The sequence below is a fragment of the Pezoporus wallicus genome, unplaced genomic scaffold (assembly GCF_028554395.1).
Source record: "Pezoporus wallicus isolate ANWC-B61680 ecotype Strahan unplaced genomic scaffold, APGP_CSIRO_Pwel_v1 contig_6464, whole genome shotgun sequence".
Taxonomy (NCBI): Eukaryota; Metazoa; Chordata; class Aves; order Psittaciformes; family Psittacidae; genus Pezoporus; species Pezoporus wallicus.
This window is the reverse complement of record NW_026642130.1, coordinates 538,745-556,338: the sequence shown is the minus strand read 5'-3', so window position 1 is coordinate 556,338 and position 17,594 is coordinate 538,745. Positions and strand designations below refer to the sequence as shown.

General features: G+C 41.9%; 1 protein-coding gene across 1 annotated transcript in view; it reads left to right on the top strand.

The window, feature by feature from the left end:
• ELP3 (elongator acetyltransferase complex subunit 3) overlaps nucleotides 1-17,594 on the top strand; it is a 93,635-nt gene that overhangs the window by 20,224 nt on the left and 55,817 nt on the right. The window contains exons 8-9 of the mRNA XM_057427548.1: nucleotides 9,884-10,045; nucleotides 13,465-13,591. Of these exons, the coding sequence (XP_057283531.1) occupies nucleotides 9,884-10,045; nucleotides 13,465-13,591 (289 nt within the window). The remainder of the gene's footprint in view (nucleotides 1-9,883; nucleotides 10,046-13,464; nucleotides 13,592-17,594) is intronic.

Sequence of the window (17,594 nt, the reverse complement as noted above, 5' to 3'; positions counted from 1 at the left end):
TATAATTAGGACCTAATTGTTGATCATTATTGATTTGGCAACAGACATTTAAATTGTTGTTCTTTCAAGTTTCCCTGAAGTAAATTGCGCAGCAAAGATACGAGAAATCAAGGGCAAATCTTGGGCATCTCCTCAAGCAAGTTTTATAACAGTCTTCGTTTTGCTGTATGTAGCAGGTTGACAAGCTGCTTGTGCTTCAGCATCACTGTGGTGACATGATTTGTTGTTCATGGGATGTGTTAGTTTGCTTCCCTACACTTGGATAAAAAGAGAGAGGGATGTAGAGTAAAACCTGTCCTGTGGGAATAGCTGATATTGATTGCCTGGTAGAGGTGGAATTTAACTAAAGGTCAGATAATTGTACTGGAATCCACTTAAGGGACAGTGAAATGGGGCTAAGAGCTAGTTGGTTTTAGATTTTTATGTTGCTTGGCAAAAAGAGACCAGAAAGGCAAAATTGACCAAAATGAAATATTAACCAAAGGCAGCCTAAAGCCTTCTGCTTCTCTCCCCTTGAAAGACTGTGTGGGTGAAGGCCACTGTGCTGCACAGAATCGGTGCTTAAAGCAAAGAGTAGCACTCTGTATTTAGTGTTTATCCTGGAATATTGGCCAGAAATACCCAAATTGTTACTGAGAAATGCATTTAATGGTTTCTAAAACTTTATAGCTTAAAGCGTCTCCAATTTTCTCTCATTGTGCTGAGCATTTTTTTTTCCCAAGCTTTTATTTTGCACTATAAACTGACAAATGGGTTTGAAAATAACACTGTTTGGGGTTGATGACCCTCATGCAGGGGCTTTTTCCCCACTTCAGAAGTGACCTGTGTGGTTTTGGTAGCTTGGAAGGGCATGTAGTTACTTGTAAACTATTTTTTTTCCCCTTAAACAGGAGAGGGGCTGCTCTTTGGCACAGGAGGTCTTACCCTCTTCTGCAGCAAGCCCAGAGCTTCATAGCATCTTCAAGCTTCTGGCCATCTGAATCATGGAATTGTAAAATGGTTTGGGTAGAAGGAACCTTAAAGCTCACCTAGTTTCAGCCCCCCAGGGTTATATAATGAAGGGAATAGAGAGCAACCGGAGAAATAGTGTTTTGCTGCCATGTAATTCAGCGGTGCCTTCACACTCTGTTCAGTTCTTCTTTTTAAAAAGAAAGGGAAGAGGGAGAAGGGAAATGATACTGTGGAACGGGGGAAAAATATCTCAAAGTGGTATGATAGAGATCTGTGAAATCCTGAGTGGCATGGAGAAGACAAAGGATAAACATTGATTCAGTCATGGAATCAAAGAATCCCAGATTGGAAGGGACCTCAAGGATCATCTCATCCATCCTCTCCTGGCCAAGCATGACCTAGACTAAGTGGCCCAGCACTCTGTCTAGCTGAATCTTAACAGTGGAAAATGTTTAGGAGTCCACTACTTCCCTGGGGAGTTGATTCCAATGGCTGATTGTTCTCATTGTGATAAATTTTCCTCTGGTGTCGTCGGAATCTCCCCAGGAGTAACTTGTGCCCATCACCCCTGGTCAAAAGGGAGTCTCTGTCGTATTTGTAGCCGCCCTTTAAATGCTAGAACACGGGGATAAGGTCTCCACTGAACCTTCTTGTCTCCAGTCTGAACAAGCTCAGCTTTTCCTCACACGGCTGCCCAGTGCTTGGATCATCTTTGTGGCCCTTCTCTGGGCCCCCTCCAGCCCATCCACATCTTTTTTTGTATGGCAAGGACCAAAACTGCACACAGTATTCCCAGTGTGGCCTGACAAGTGGGACAATGACATCTTTATCTCTGAAGGCAGTTCAGGGACTCTGCTCTCCCTGTTCCTTGGGACAAGGAAGCTGGTAGCTTGTGGTGCTGCTTCTGTTCTGGGAGAAATGTGAAGACTTCAGTCTCCAAGACTGTAATTTGGCTCTGCTCAATGGGACAGGTTTGAGAAAGGCAGAGAGTTAACATAAGGGAGGAGGAGATGAACACTTGTCTATATTAGTCTTGTCTTAGTATTCCCCCCCGCCCTTCCCCTCCTTTTAGTTTTAACAGAGGTAGGTAAAATAGCAACTCGGCTCCTGCTAGAGCCATGCATATCTGATTTTTCTGGTTTGAAATCTTTCACTCTAGCATATGCTTGCTCATGCTGGTGTTTTCAGTTTGCCAATAATCTGTTGCTGAAAAAATGTTATGTGGCTATTGCCTTGAACTTGAGGGATGGGAGCTTAGAAAATAAGCCTGCGGTGTTAGACGGTCCTGTCAGGGTTTTCTGTTCAGTGTCCTGTTTTTGCCTCTTGAGCAGGAGCTAAGGCAGTGATTTTGGCTTCTGGCTTCTGAAATGATTGTGCATTTATGATCCCAGCATGGTGAGAGCAGAGCAGCTCTTGTGCATGGCTCTGTCCTGGCTGTTGTGAATGGCAGGGTCCCTCCGGCAAAGCTGCAGCCTTCTTGCCCAGAGGTCCTTGACATGGCACTGCTCTATGAAAGCTGTGAATGATATAAAAATAAACCAAACAACCCTCCCACCCTCTCCGCTCTATAGCCAACACCATTATCTCCTTGTTGTTACAGCCAGGCGTTTAATTAGCCCATGCAAAGAGCCCTGCTCTGACTAGGCCTAAAGTGTGTTAGCATAGCTGTGCTGCTTCTGCTCATGCTGTGCTTTTTCCTGGGAGGATTTTCAGATGTTGGATCCATTCATTGTGGTTACAATTTGGTAAACAAGAAAGGGAGAAAACTGGTAAGTTGTTGGGGTTTTGCTTCTGAATGAATGTGATTTTGAACAAAGATGTGACCCTGGATTTTGAAGACCAAGTGACACAGCAGGAGGGAGTGTAATTACATATGACTTATCTGTTAGTGGCATTTCAGAAGAGCAAATATTATATTTTTTTCACTTGTCTTTCAGCAGTAAATACTGTTAACTTTATCAAAATTGGAAAATTATGTTTTAGTCAATAAATGACCTTATTTTAGGTAACTAAGTTGTTCAGTATTTGAAAACTGAACCTTGGGAAACTGGTGCTGCTAAGAAACCAAAGAAATCCATTGTACTCCTGGTAGCAGTGATAAACAAAACGCTGAAATGTTGTAATAAAAAGGGAGCAGTAAAAACCCAAATTACCAGTGTTTGAGCATTCAGAAATACCTGCTCTGGGCAGTCATCAAACATGCAACTTTTGAAATCTGTTGAATGAGTTAAGATGCCACCTGTTTGGTTTACTGGCAGGAAATTGTAGATATTAAATTAATTATTGCTAACTGTGTTTTGGAGATTGGCATATGCTAAAGCAGAGCTATGAGATCAAGAAGAAGAAGGTCATTTAAGTAGTAGGTGATCCTTGTGTATCATATTGGAAGTTTCCTCTTTTCAAAAAGCAGTAGTGTTAGGTTTTGTGTTAATTCCATGTGTATAGATGTCATTATCTGTCTTGAACACCTGTAGTTGTGTCACACCTAGGACCATGCGTCTTGGAGTCAAGGGCACAGGAAGGTTGTTTTTTTAAGACATTAGACTTGTTTGAGATGCTGGATGTTCACAATCTTGGTTGTTGACAAAGTTAAGGCCAGGAATCTTCTGCTGAGAGCTCTTTTAGTTGCTGATTAAAATTCTTCTTTTTCCCACCCAGGCCTCTACAACTTCCCTCTTTCCACAAGACTCTATGAACTGCTTCTAAGGCAGGTTTGCAACTGGTTTTTTATTCCTTTTTTTCCATTGGAATAGGCTGAAGGTAGACAGGCAGCAGTACCTTCACCTTCCCAGCTCAGTTGTGACCACTTGTTGCAACGTGTATGAATACTGAGCACCACATTTTGTGGAAATTTCTGCTGTCAGATAATCCATTGACAACAACGGTGATCAAGTAATGTGAACATCTTCAGAATTTATTCCAACTTTGCCTTTTCAGAAGGTTTTCTTTGGCTTTTAAAGTAGTGCTGGAATGCTCTGCAGGCACATATTTGGGGACTGTTGGGTTGGAAGAGTTGTTCTAGATCCTTTCCTTCTTTCCATATAGACAGGTGCAGCTAAATGCTTCTTGCTCTTGGAGTTTCACAGAATCACAGAATGGTTTGGGTTGGAAGGGACCTTAAAGCTCATCCAGTTCCAACACCTTGACACAGGTAGGAACACCTTCCACTGGACCAGGTTGCTCCAAGCCCTGTCCAACCTGGCCTTGAACACTGCCAGGGATGGGGCAGCCCCAGCTTCTCAGGGCAACCTGTGCCAGGGCCTGACCACCCTCACAGGGTACAACTTCTTCCTTATATCTAAGCTAAATTGCCCCTCTTCAGTTTAAAGCCATTCCCCCTTGTCCTGTCCCTACAGGCCTTTGTCAAAAGCCCCTCTCCAGCTTTCTTGTCAGCCCCTTTAGGCACTGGAAGCTGCTCTAAGGTCTCTGTGGAGACTTCTCCAGGCTGAACAAGCCCAGCTCTCTCAGCCTGTCTCCGTATGAGAGGTTCTCTTTGTTGCTGCCTTTGAGCTTCTTGTGCTTTAACCTTTTCCTGCTTCTTGCGCCTTAACCTTTTCCTGCTTCTTGCGCCTTTTTCTGCTCTTTTTCTTCTCCCTTTACTTCCTCTTTATGTACTCTGCTAGCCTGAAACATGTGAAACAGATAAATGGTTTAAAGGCATGTGATTAATGTACTGTATGCACACTGTGTTAACTCCCCAGCTTTATTCTTACAGTTTATCTTTTCTATGCTTTCTGGGAGGAGGCACATCTTTTGGTGTTGTCTGGCATCGTGCCACTCTGATCCCAACCAGGGAGTTTAGAAAGTGATGTGGTATGGATTGTAAATAATTGAGTCTTTGATGTTCAGGTCTCTTAGTGGATGAGACTTTTTGTCTGTAGACCAGGTTTAATCAAGAGCAAGTAGAGTCTTTGTTGAATGAGTTGTTTTATGCCAGAACTGTGGTGTCTGTTTTTTCTTTAAGTGAGAAAGCATTTGAAACTCTACGTTAAACTGCTGTGTCTGGTGGAGAGGTAGGTGGTTTTTTGATCTAAACCCCCAGAACTTAAATAAGAGGTAGATTCTAAGAAGGTCTATTTAATGTACCAGCTTTCTCTGAAAATTCAGTCAAAAATTCTGTAATTATTAAAATTAATAGACTCTCCTTTCTGACTTCCTATTTCAGGCAATTTGTAATCATGCTGAAAAGAACTGACTTAGAATAGTAATATCTGAGCAAATCTTAAGGTTTCTCTGTACCTAATTTCTTTCATTTGTATGGCTTAACCACAACTTTATTTGCATAATTCTTCTCTGTGGTCAGTCTGTTATTAAAATTGCCCCACTGCCATCTTGTGCTGTACACTTGGCTTGATTTCTGATTGTTCTTTTGATTATATGGGGTTCCTCAGCACTGTTGTATTGCAACTAACGAGTAAGACTGTTCCAGGGAAGGAGGAGAAACACTGTAAGATACTTGTTGCTGCCTGAGAAGATAAAATCCATTTTCTCTTTCTGGTTCCATAAGAAATGCACTTCATAAATATTAATGCAAAAATGAACTTGGAAATCGGGTGAACTTGAATATATAAGGCCATCATGGGTGTAGTTTCCAGCTTGGGTTCATCTAATTCCTCAGAGCTTGCTCTCTTTTGCTTTTTTTGGTAATAGTTCTGCTTGTCTTGGTCATAACCAAGGTCATCTTGTGTCAGACACTCTTGTGTGTGAGTATCCTAAAATCACTTTCTTCAGAGCTCTAGGTATCTGCTTTTCAGGCTTTCTGCCTAATTGGATGGAAAGTGTTCCCTCTTCATATCTGCCTTGGCTAGCATGCCATTGTTGCAGGTTATGTGCCTAGATATCTGTTGTTTTTGAAGATTAAGTGAAGGCAAATCCATCCTGTCCATTATCATGATACATCATTGTATCCTGTTAGTGAGCTTGCAGGGTTGGTTGTTTTTGTGTTGGGTTGTTTTGGGTTTTTTTTTGAGAAATTAAGTGTAAGTATGCATAAACTTCTGCAAGAAAATTGACCTGGTATAGTGAGACATTTTGACATTAAAAAAGAGAGTAGAACAATGTGTCACCCATTTCATTGGTTTCCAAACCAGACATAGCAGAAAAATATTGTCATTGACCTGAATGGCTTCTAATAGGGTTCTGTTGGGTTTTGCCTCTGGGACTACTGTTTAATGCTTGTGTAGTGATTTCGAAGGGTTGGCAGGAGACACCAATATTGGAGGTGGGCATATAAGGGATAAACCTGTATTCCATAGTAATTTCTATATGAGCAAGCTGTGTATTTTATTATGGGAAAATGTAAAGCTGTTTTTCTTGGAATGGTGCAGGATTCTATTCTGAGAAGCAGCGAAATATCTAGAAAACATTTGTGAGTTAAGTTGCATTATCATGAGCTAACTGTATGATTCAGCAGCCAAATTACCCTTGACTATATTAATAGTGGAAAATTGGGTAGGAATAGGCAAATCATATTCCATCTGGATATAGTACTGGTGTGTCTGCAAAGTTCTTTGGCTGTTTTTGGTATCAAAGGCAACAAAAATATGCTTGAAAATGGTGCTAAGAAAAAGTATGAAAGTGATGAAGCATTAGAATATATGCACATAGTGAACAATATGCAAAACTCCTTGAGCCTAGTCTGACACCCTGATCCCTGCTAGAATGGCAACATGGTGGAACACAACTAATTTTTGGAGATTTCTGGAGTGCATTATGGTGGTATTTGGAAATAGTTGGTTCATCCAGTGCCTAGGAGAGGCGCTTTCCTGGATCTGCTGCTCTCAAAGAGCAAGCTGGGGAGAGGTGTGGTCTTAGCTGCAATGACTCTGAGATGTCAGAGCTCAAGATCCCAAGGGATGCAAGTAGCAGATTAAAGACCTCAGAATTCAGGACAACAGAACCTTTCCAGGATCCCTTGGGAGGATGCCTTGAAGGGTGAGTAAACTCAGGTGAGCTTAGCTGCTCTTCCAGGACAACCTCTTCAAATTGCAGAGACAATGCATCCTGATGTGCAGGACACTAAGCAAGTGCAACAGGTCACCAGCTTCGCTTAACAGCGTAATGGGGACATCCTGATGAAGCTCAAACATGGAAAAAGGACTGCGTGCGGAAGGTGAAAGGAGGTTTGGGATACCCAGAAGGAATACAGGCAAGCAGAGGGCATATCAGGAAAGTTTAACTTAGCTGGATTTGAAATTCCTAGGGATTATAGGGCAACAAGAACTTCCATAGATATGTTGTCAGCAGATGGAGGTAAAATGTGGGTCTCCTGCTGGATGAGGTAGACAGCTGATGAAGCACACAGGGAAAGGCTGTTTCTTTGCCTTGGTCTTTATTTGGATGATCTCCTCTTCCTAGGTAGTGATTTGGGGTGATGGGTAGTGCCCATGGCAGAGGATTATGTTGGACCAGAAGACAACAGTACTACTGCCCTGCCAGTGTAGAGGTCTCAAATACTTCATGCCCCCTTAAAAAAAAAAAAAAAATAGCAAAATATTTCACTGCTCCTGTATATCTCCACTGGTTCTCCCTGCTTTAACTCAGTGAATTGGATTAAATTTATAGGATCATAGAATCACAGAATGGTTTGGGTTGGAAGGGATCTTAAACCTTATCTAGTTCCAATCCCTAGACCAGATTGCTCCCCTGTCCAACCTGTCCTTGAACACTGCCAGGGATGGGGCAGCCACAGCTTCTCTGGGCAACCTGTGCCAGGGCCTCACCAACCTCACAGGGAAGAACTTCTTCCTAAGAGCTCATCTAGATCTCTCCTCTGTCAGGTTAAAGCCATTCCCCCTTGCCCTGTCCTTACAGGCCCTTGTCAAAAACCACTCTCCAGCTTCCTTACTTGTTTTACTTTATTTGTTTGGAGTTCATCTTGGTCTTGCTTTTGCAGTTGCTTTAACCACTCTTCTCTTTATGGCATACAGTTGGATAAGACAGTTTTACCAGCCATTACACTGTACTGAAATCTGTCGATTCCTGTAGTAGATGTTACAGTTTAGGGTCTATTGTTATTCATTATATTCAGCCTTTTACATCTTGGCCATGAATTTGGGGATGTAATTATTGGAACTAGATGATCTTAAGGTCCTTTCCAACCCTAACTATTCTATGATTCTATGATTTTTGTCTCCTCAGTATTTCTAGCCTGATTGCAGGTGCTCAGAATGAGCATGTACCCTATAGCATGATGGGCGAGTTATCTGGTGACTTCCTCCTTCCCCCACTCCTCCTTTAGCTAAATTTTCTCTCTTCAGTTCTTGCTGGTCACGTCTTTAAAAGTGGGTGTTTTTCAGTCTGATGTTAATGAATCACATGTTGGCAGTGTTTTCCCTGATGCGATAAACGATTGTTCTGTTTGCTGCCTGATTAGTGAGCCACAAACTCTGAAATGTTGTATGTGGGTTTTGTTGGGTTGGGGTTTTTTGAAGATGCTTATTTTGACACCCATTGCAATCTATCCCCCAGATATCTTGATCTTTATATATCTTAGGCTTTAACAGTTTGAAGGGAGTTAATATTTTTGCTATTCAGTGTGAGCCCACTGGGGATTTTTTGCATTTTGGGGGCAGGTGTGAGGGAGGATGTTGGGGTGTTTTTTTTTGGTCAGATTGGACCTCTGTCATGCTCTAAGGTAGGCTCTGGAGCTTTATTTTGATTCAGAAGTTTCCAACTATCTGGAGCCAGAAATCAGATGAATCCTTATAGAACACTTAATAAAGAGCTGAAGTTAGTCATCCTTGTGATTTTGGTGTATGATATTCTTTCAGGTATCAGCATAATATCTCTTACTCAAGGTGTCCTCTTTTCAGCAGCATTTAGTACAGAGTTCTTCATCATTTGGGACGATTGAAAGAGACTGATATTAATCTCAAACAATGGCTGTTAATCCTACCCCCATCCCAGTTTGGGAATTAGATTATCTCTGCAGTCTCAAATGGTTTCAAAAGAAGAACTTTCCTTCTTCCAGCTGTAAATCATTTCTGGGTGCTGCAGTTCACCGTTATACAACCACCATATTCTTCAGGAAAGACAGTCAAGTGAAATGATTCCTGTACGGAAAGGAATATTGTCCTTGCTGGTGGTGTTGGAAATTATGTTGATTGATGGTTTCTTTCCTGAACTTTGGTGCGAGGCTGCTTTGGATTCCTTTTTTCTTTTGTTTTACTCTCTCGTAGGTCAGTAACGTACCATTTGTCATCAGTAGTGGATTTTTCTACTAGCTGGAACAATTAGTCTTTGTTTGACATCCTGTGATGAATGGGAGAGGAGGGGGAAAAAGGGTAACAATGAATTTTGTTTCAGCATTAGACTTCAATGAAGTTGTGGGCATGCTGCTTGCTCACAAAGGGAAGTGGTTTGTGGATTTTTTCATGGACACGTACATTTTCTTGTGAGAATGTAGCTGGATCCCAATCCCTGCAGTTTATCTGTACATTATGGGAATGAAATGAAAATCTACTGAGCATTCCAGCCTCTCCCTAACATGAGGTCCTATATTATCGTTGGTGTCTGAATGGGAGCAAATGCTCAGACTGCCTTTGGTTTGTCCCCAAAACTGAGCACGGTTCTCATTGCCTGCTCTGACTTTCCCTGCTACCCAGGCTTTGTTTCCAGACAGTGAGTACTAAAGGCTCAGTCTGTTCTGGGATTGTCTTCCTAACAAAGACAGTTTAAAAAAGTCCTGCAAGCCCAGTTGTTTTTCATACAAAGCAAACCCCAGATTTTACTAGCACATATTTGTGTATTGTTTCATCCGTGCACTGCTGTGAGTTTGAGGGCACCCCGGTTGCTGGGATATTTGAGGGTTTTAACCTGGATTTTAATTCTGATAGTGACATGGAAACTCTCACCTGGAAGATGCTGGAAACACATTTGAGGTTACCTTTACCAACTTCACCGTTTCAACAGAGGATGTGTTTTTTTGCAGGTATTCAGAACGAAGCCTGACAAAATGTATTGGGATAACGATAGAGACCAGGCCAGATTACTGCCTGAAGCGGCATTTAAGTGACATGTTATCCTACGGCTGCACACGGCTGGAGATTGGAGTGCAGAGCGTGTACGAGGATGTGGCCAGGGACACCAACAGGTGAGGAGAAGGCTTCAGTGCAAAGCTGAGCGTGGCTGCTCACTGCGTGCTTTCTAGAATACTCTTGAGTAGCGTGTCTTGATCTGTTTGCTTCAACACGCATTTAACACTGAATGTTGAAACACTTGGCTCATTTCCTTGTTTGTGTGGCCATGTCTGTTAAGAAAAAGTAGTAAACCACAATGGCTTCATGTATTTCTTTGTGATATTGTGTAGACCATGGCTTGAGAAATGGAGTTATTTGTGATGTTTTATTTTAAACCTGTATTCTTTTCCTGTATTGTACACCTTTTTTTTTATTGCTTCATAAGTAAATGCAGAGAGAGCGCATAGTTCTTGTCCTACATAATTCATAATCTATACGTTTGAGAAGATGCACACAGTATAATCTATTGGAGGTGCTGAACCAGCAAGTAGCATGTCCTCTGAACCACATACAATTTTCTGCTGAGTATTGGAGAGGGGAGATGACACTGGCAAGTACAGAGGGTGAGATGTAGCCAGAAATAACTCCTGTTGATAGATTAACCACAGTCATTCTAGGCATACAGTATCTCTAGGGATTGTAAAATTTATTTGCAAGAGGCCTGTGATTTATTCCCTGTCATGTGGGACCTGTGGCCAAAAGAACAGTTGTCCTGTGTAGGAAAGCATGCAATATATTGTTCATCCCACCCCTTACAGGCAAGTAAACCAATCTCTTTCTTTTTTTTTTTTTTTATTGCAAGTCTGATAGTTCTGTTGAGATTTTTGAAAGAAGTGATTTTTCTCTTAGTTTTTTTTCACTCCTGACACTCATTCAACTTGCCTTCGTTCTCTACTCCATATTCCAGTCACATCCCATGGATGTTTAATAACCGTAATCATACATAATGACAGAGAGATTACGGTTCAATAAGTGAAGCACATTTTTGTTAATGCCCATGGAAGTGCAGGATGTCACTACTGTGAAATGGTCAGGCTCTAGGTCTTAGTATACAGGAATAGCCATTTGTTGAATAGTCCAAGAGTTAAAAGCTAATATTTATAGGTGGTGCTTTCCTCCTCTAGATGTCAGAGCTTTCCAAAGGAAAAGAATGTAGCTAGATCTCACTCTTAGGCTAGATGTATATTTACTGTTAATTCTGACACAGATTGTAAATTTAACAATTAATTTCAGCTCTTAAAATCTTCTTTCCACCTTAAATCTTTTAAAGCTGTTCTATCCTGCTGTGGAACTTTAAAACCTCGCTTAGCTATCACTTCAGTCATCTTCAGTTTTCCTTCAGTGTTGTGTGTTACATCAGAGCTGGTACCATAAATCATTCACAGCTGTATGTCAGTTTTGACTTGTACAGCTTTCCTGATGATGAAGAAGAAGAATGAAGACTGGATACTAGAGAAAAATTCTTCACTGTAAGGGTGATCAGGCATTGGAACAGGCTTCCCAGGGAAGTGGTGGAATCACCGTCCCTGGAAGTGTGCACAAACTGTATAGATGAGGTCCTTAGTGACTTGGGTTAGTGGTGGTCTTAGCAGTCCTGGGGTAATTTGATTTGATGATCATAAAGGTTTTTTCCTTCCTGGTTGATTCTATGTATTACTTGCTTGACTTCACTCAGAAGTAATGCTGTATAGAATTACAATTTTAAAGGCACTTTTCAAAGCTGCTTGTAGAATTCCTAAACGGCTTTGCTGCAGGCTCTCTCAGAGCAGGGAGAGTGCAGGCTGCTCACTTAAACACCTCCCTCCAACTTTTTAGAACAAAAAATTAGAATATACTTTCAGAGAAGGGTGATTCAGGTTTCTCTTTCTCTTGAAACGACCTCATTTTGCTTCTGTTTTGTGGGGGATGTGTTTTGACTTTAAACTTTTAATATTTTGCTTGTAGCAAAATGTCAGATTACAACCAATTAGGCTAACTGTTTGGAAATTACTTTCTATTATGTTCCATAAGTCATTAGTGAGGTTTTTGAGTGCTTTTGGTGGCTGTGAGGCAGTAAAATATTCAAGAACAGATTTAGGCATCAAATAATCAAGTTATTGATGCAGCTCAAATTCCACTTCTAATAAGAAAATAATTTTTATTTATGAAGCAAGTCTCCATTTACTCCCCTCAGGCTACTCAAGGTCTTGAGTAATACTGTCCTTGAACAGTGTCAGAAAAACACCGTAATACTTCTGAGGAAAAAACCCAAAACTGTAGTCATAAAACTGTATGTAGGGATTTAATGGAGGCAGAATCTGCCAATAGAGAGGAAGGCAGAGGTCCTTAAAACAAGGGAACTTGCTGTTTGTTTGGGTTCACATCAGGTCTCAGGTGTACCTTTGTGCAGATGCTCAGATGGCATTAATTTTTCATCCAACGAGCTATGAAGGAGAAGAAGAGTCACCTGCTGAGCTAATCTGTTGGCAAGGAATTCCAAAAGATGGGGTGAACTGGTATGAAAGTGTGATGGGAAGAAATTGGGGATAAGAGAGAGAGAAGGTAGCAGATGCTGAGGGGATAGAAATGTCCAGAAATGTCACCCTGTAGTGGATGAGCCCTCCCAGCTGGGGAAGAGCAAAACTGAGGACGTTATGGAAGGAAGACTGGCCACATGTGGTGAGGACCTACTCATCGCTATTTGTAGTGAAAGTGATTGCCAGGGGGGTGGAAGGATAGAGGAACTTGCTTGAGGCTAACAAGTTCTGTGAGGTTCAGCCTTTGTTCCTGCCATCATTTGGGCTCCCAGACTCTCCAAGCTCCTGCTTCTTGCTCTAGACCTGAGTTAGCTTGATTTGATGTCAGTGGAGAACAATGTGAAATCCTTCAGTCCTAATCCAGTCTGTGTTTCAGCGATTTGGCAGTTTTAAGAAGTTGAGAAGAGTGTGTGTTTCTCTAAAAGCAGGATTTGAGACTCTGGCAAGCATGTTGCCAGATGATTCTCTAGCTAGCTGGTTTTACTTAGTCCCCATCCTTTTCCTCTTCTGTTGCTTCTGTTTCTGGTTATGCTTCATTTTGGCCAGGTTGGATGGGGCTTTGAGCAATCTGGTGTAGTGGAAGGTGTCCCTGTCCATGGCAGGAGGATTGAAACCAGATGATCTTTAAGGTCCTTTCCAACCCAGCCCAACCCATTCTATGATTTGGATTATGCACAGTCTTCAGTGCAGTGTGTCCTAGCTTATGCTGTGACATCAGCTTGTGTCATTGCTTTACAAATTGAATTTCAGCAGCTTTCCAAAGTTTCTCAGTGTGATTTGAATAGCTTTAGCCTTGATGTGGTTCACCTGCTACAAAAATAGCAAACTAGAGCTCTTTTAGCCCAAAGTGTAGTTTACTTTGTTAGCACCCATGTTCCAAACTCAGTCCTTCCCACTTCCTAGAGAATAATCTCAACTGAACATAAGACAATATGTCATTTTCTGTGGGATCTTGAATCTCTTTTCTCTCTCCCCAGAGGTCACACCGTGAAGGCCGTGTGTGAGTCTTTTCACTTAGCCAAGGATGCCGGGTTCAAAGTGGTGGCGCATATGATGCCTGATCTACCAAACATGGGGCTTGAAAGGGACATGGACCAGTTTGTTGTGAGTACAGCTTAAAATAATGGGGAGTTTCTAGTGTGTTCCAGCTTTTTCATCTAATGCTGCTTCTCTTTCTTAACTATTAGTTATAACCCAGGCCAGAATTGTTTCTTAAGGACAAATAATTTAAAATTCATTTTTGAAGGTGGAGGGTGAGAAAGATTTGTTGAACTACTTCATCCAGAAAATTATATCCTTGCCTCATGAAAGACTGAGTCACTCGGGTCTCTGTGGAATATAGCACTTCCGATATTAACTAGGGCTCTTAGTTCTTCCAAGGTGGTTTTCTTCCCTTGGATTTAGAATACTGCATGATTCAAAGTTAAAAGCATACTATCTCAAAGGTACTTAATTGCATAATAGAGTGCATAGGTGTATTATATAGCATCTCTGTTCTTGTCTCAATGCTAGTCAATATCAGTGGTGTAGAAGAAAATCTAGAAGTATTTGCATAGAAACTGAAATGAAGAATAAAGAGTAAATGTAAATAGTGCGGGGAATTTACCACTTCATCTGGTAGCCTGGTGGATTTTTCACATAATTTCTATTGTGTTTTAAGTCAAATCGGTTGGGTTTTTTCCAAATAGTGTAAAAACTCCAGTCACAACTCCGGAATCACAGGTATATTTCCATGCAAGTCAGACTAGGTGCTTCCAGGCACTAAAAAGCTATTGGTGCAATGGAATATATTCATCAGAAGGACAGGCAGAAAGCAGTGGTTTATCTTGGTATGCTGCAAACACACATGTCTAGAAAGAGCTAATCGAAAATGCAGTTGTACAGTACATGAAGGCAATTCTGAAACCTCAGGAGGTACTTTTTCTAAGGGCTTCTGTGCAGAATTCCTTGAGCTCTTCATAAATGTATTATCACAGTACTCAGCAAATCTTATGTTCATGTGAAAAAGTGAGAGGCTGGGGCAAAGGGGTATGCATAAAACTAGAGGAGAATTCAGTGAGAGAGCTCAAAATTAACTCAAAATTCCTGCCCCAGATGTTAGAATCATAGAATAGCTAGGGTTGGAAAGGACCTTAAGATCATCAAGTTCCAACCCCCCTGCCATGGGCAGGGACACCTCACACTAAGCCATCTCACCCAAGGCTTCCTCCAACCTGGCCTTAAACACTGCCAGGGATGGAGCATTCGCAACCTCCCTGGACAGCCCCTTCCAGTGCCTCACCACCCTCTCAGTAAAGAATTTCCTCCTTATATCCAATCTAAACTTCCCCTGTTTAAGTTTTAACCCGTTACCCCTTGTCCTATCACTACAGTCCCTAATGAATAGTCCATCCCCAGCATACCTATAGGCCCCCTTCAGATACTGGAAGGCTGCTATGAGGTCTTCATGCAGCCTTCTCTTCTCTTGAATTAATTTCTTACAGTGCTGGAGGAGGTAGAGGGTGGGCATCTCCTTAGCAGTGTTTCCAGAGAATTGCTTGTGATGCAGGGTATGGGAAAACTTGGAGTCCCTTCCTGTATCTTAGATATATATCTCATACATATATATACATGGACCTGTTAGACTGAGTTCAGAGGAGGCCACAAAGATGGAGTACCTCTGCTATGGAGACAGGCTGAGAGAGCTGGGCTTGTTCAGCCTGGAGAAGAGGGAGAAAGGTCTCCAGGGAGACCTTAGGGCAGTTTCCAGTGCCTAAAGGGGTCGAAAAGAAAGCTGGAGAGGGGCTTTGGATAAGGGCCTATAGAGAAAGAGCAGCAAGGAATGGCTTCAAACTGACAAAGTGCAGATTTAGATGAGATCTTAGGCAGGAGTTCTTCCCTGTGAGGGTGGTGAGGTCCTGGCACAGGTTGCCTGGAGAAGCTGTGGCTGCCCCATCCTTGGCATTGTTCAAAGCCAGGCTGGATGGGGCTTTGAGCAACCTGGTCTAGTGGAAGGTGTCCCTGCTTATGATAAATGGTTGGAACTGGATGAGCTTTAAGGTCCCTTCTAACCCTAGCCATTCTAGGATTCTTTGTTGTCTATCTCATGAAGTTCTGTGGTATTTATGTGTAATTGTACTACTTAGTGAAGTAATATTAGGCTGGAGAGAATTTGTGATAGAAGAATAGTATAATACTGACAAAAGGACTTGAAGAGTTAACCTTGGATAAGACCCAGCAGAGAAGATGGAGTAATCTAAGGTATTTAGAAGATGTAAAACTGAAGAGAGAGGAATTCTTTAAGGCAGAATTACAAGCATATATAGGAAGTATTTAGTGATTATTATTCTTTGCTGCTTACCCATGATAAATGGCTAAGGCTTTTCCACTGTCTGATTTGGAGTTCCTCCTCTTTCATTGAAGGAGATGTGGGGAGTCTGTTTAAAGGTGTAACTTCAAGTGATGCTGAACTGCCTCCAGTTTCTGTAGGCTGCCAGGCTCCCCTGCTTGTTAGGGGAAGGATGATGCCATTCTGTATTTTGTCCATATATTTATGACAATTTTTGCAGAAATAGAAGAGGCAGAAGGCGAAGTTTCCAGAAAGAGGAGACAAGAATTGGTGATAAGGCTGGAACTGTGAAAGGGGGGGATTAAAAGAAAGCTAGGAAAATAGTTGAACATAGAAAAGCAGGAGGAGGAGGAAACAAATCGGAGAATGTCAACTGATTTAGACTGTTTCCAACAGAACGATCTCTTGGCTTTGGAGCTTGGAAAACCAGTGCTGATGGCAGGCCAGCTCTGGGACATGATAGGATGGGAAAAGTGAAAGCAGATGAGTATGAGGCCCAAAGAGAATTAGGAAATTTTTAAATTTAGAAAAGGAAGGGATAAGGTAAGATCAGAATTTTTTGCTGCAACTGGCAAAAAGGCAGGTCGAAGGGCCAGGAAAGAGAAATGCTAAGCAGGGGATTAAGAAAACCAGGTGATAGTTTAAAAGGGGGAATTCAAGACTACAAGGGGGGTGAAGACCAACTGACAGCTGTGTTAATGAGTTCAGAAATTTGAAGCAGGACTTGCAGATCGAATTAAGATTAGATGCCAGTGAACATACAGATGAGAAGTTGGAGGATGAGTAATCAGTGTGGAGGATGAAGCCTTCAAGAAGCAATACGAATGCTGCAGAGTGTGGAAGAAAAGTGGGAGTTGGGAGGCAAGCTGGTGGGGAAGAGGTGATAGATCACATCAACATGGAGAGAACAGCTATACCTGTGTCATTTCAAACAAAAGTAAGTATGGGAAAGGGGAGAAGAAGGAATCAAAAATGGTTGTATTAAAGAGGTGTGCAGGGTCCCCACCTTGACCTGAGACTGGTCAGCATATGTAAAAAGACCTGTGTGAAGGAGGTGGCTGTGAATTTGCTGCCTAGCTAAGTGATCACCATGCCTTCTGGAAAATGGAGCTGTAGGGAATGGGAGTGGAGAGGTTGTGGATCATAGAATCACAGACTGGTTTGTGTTCGAAGGGACCTTAACGCTTATATCCAGTTCCGACCCCCTGGCATGGGCAGAGACACCTTCCACTAGACCAGGTTGCTCCAAGCCCCGTCCAGCCTGCCCTTGAGCACTGCCCCAGGGATGGGGCAGCTACAGCTTCTCTGGGCAACCTGTGCCAGCGCCTGACCACCCTCATAGGAAGGAATTTTTCCTAATATCTAACCTAAACCTTCCCTCTCTCAGTTTAAAGCTCTTGATCACTGTGACATGTTTCAAGGTGGACTGGTGAACAGGAGACCACTGTCCTCTTCCCTTTACCTTCTCCTATGCCTTTCTGATCCTATTTTAAATGCTTTATAACTTGTTTTTTAAAGATCCTTTGTCTTAAATAGTAGAGAATAAAGGGTAAAAGCAACTCTTTTTCCCTTTTTTTTATTTCCCTCTAGAATCCACTGGTGAACATGATAGAAGTATTTAGCAGGCAGTAATTCCTCCTTTCTTGGGGATTCAGTGAGATAGTAATTCTCTATATCCTACCTTTAAAATTTTCTATCATAATTTTGAGTTTAACAACTTACTTATGTGTTGTGCTCTATAAATGTTAGCCCATGCTTGTAAATATTTAGACGTTTCTA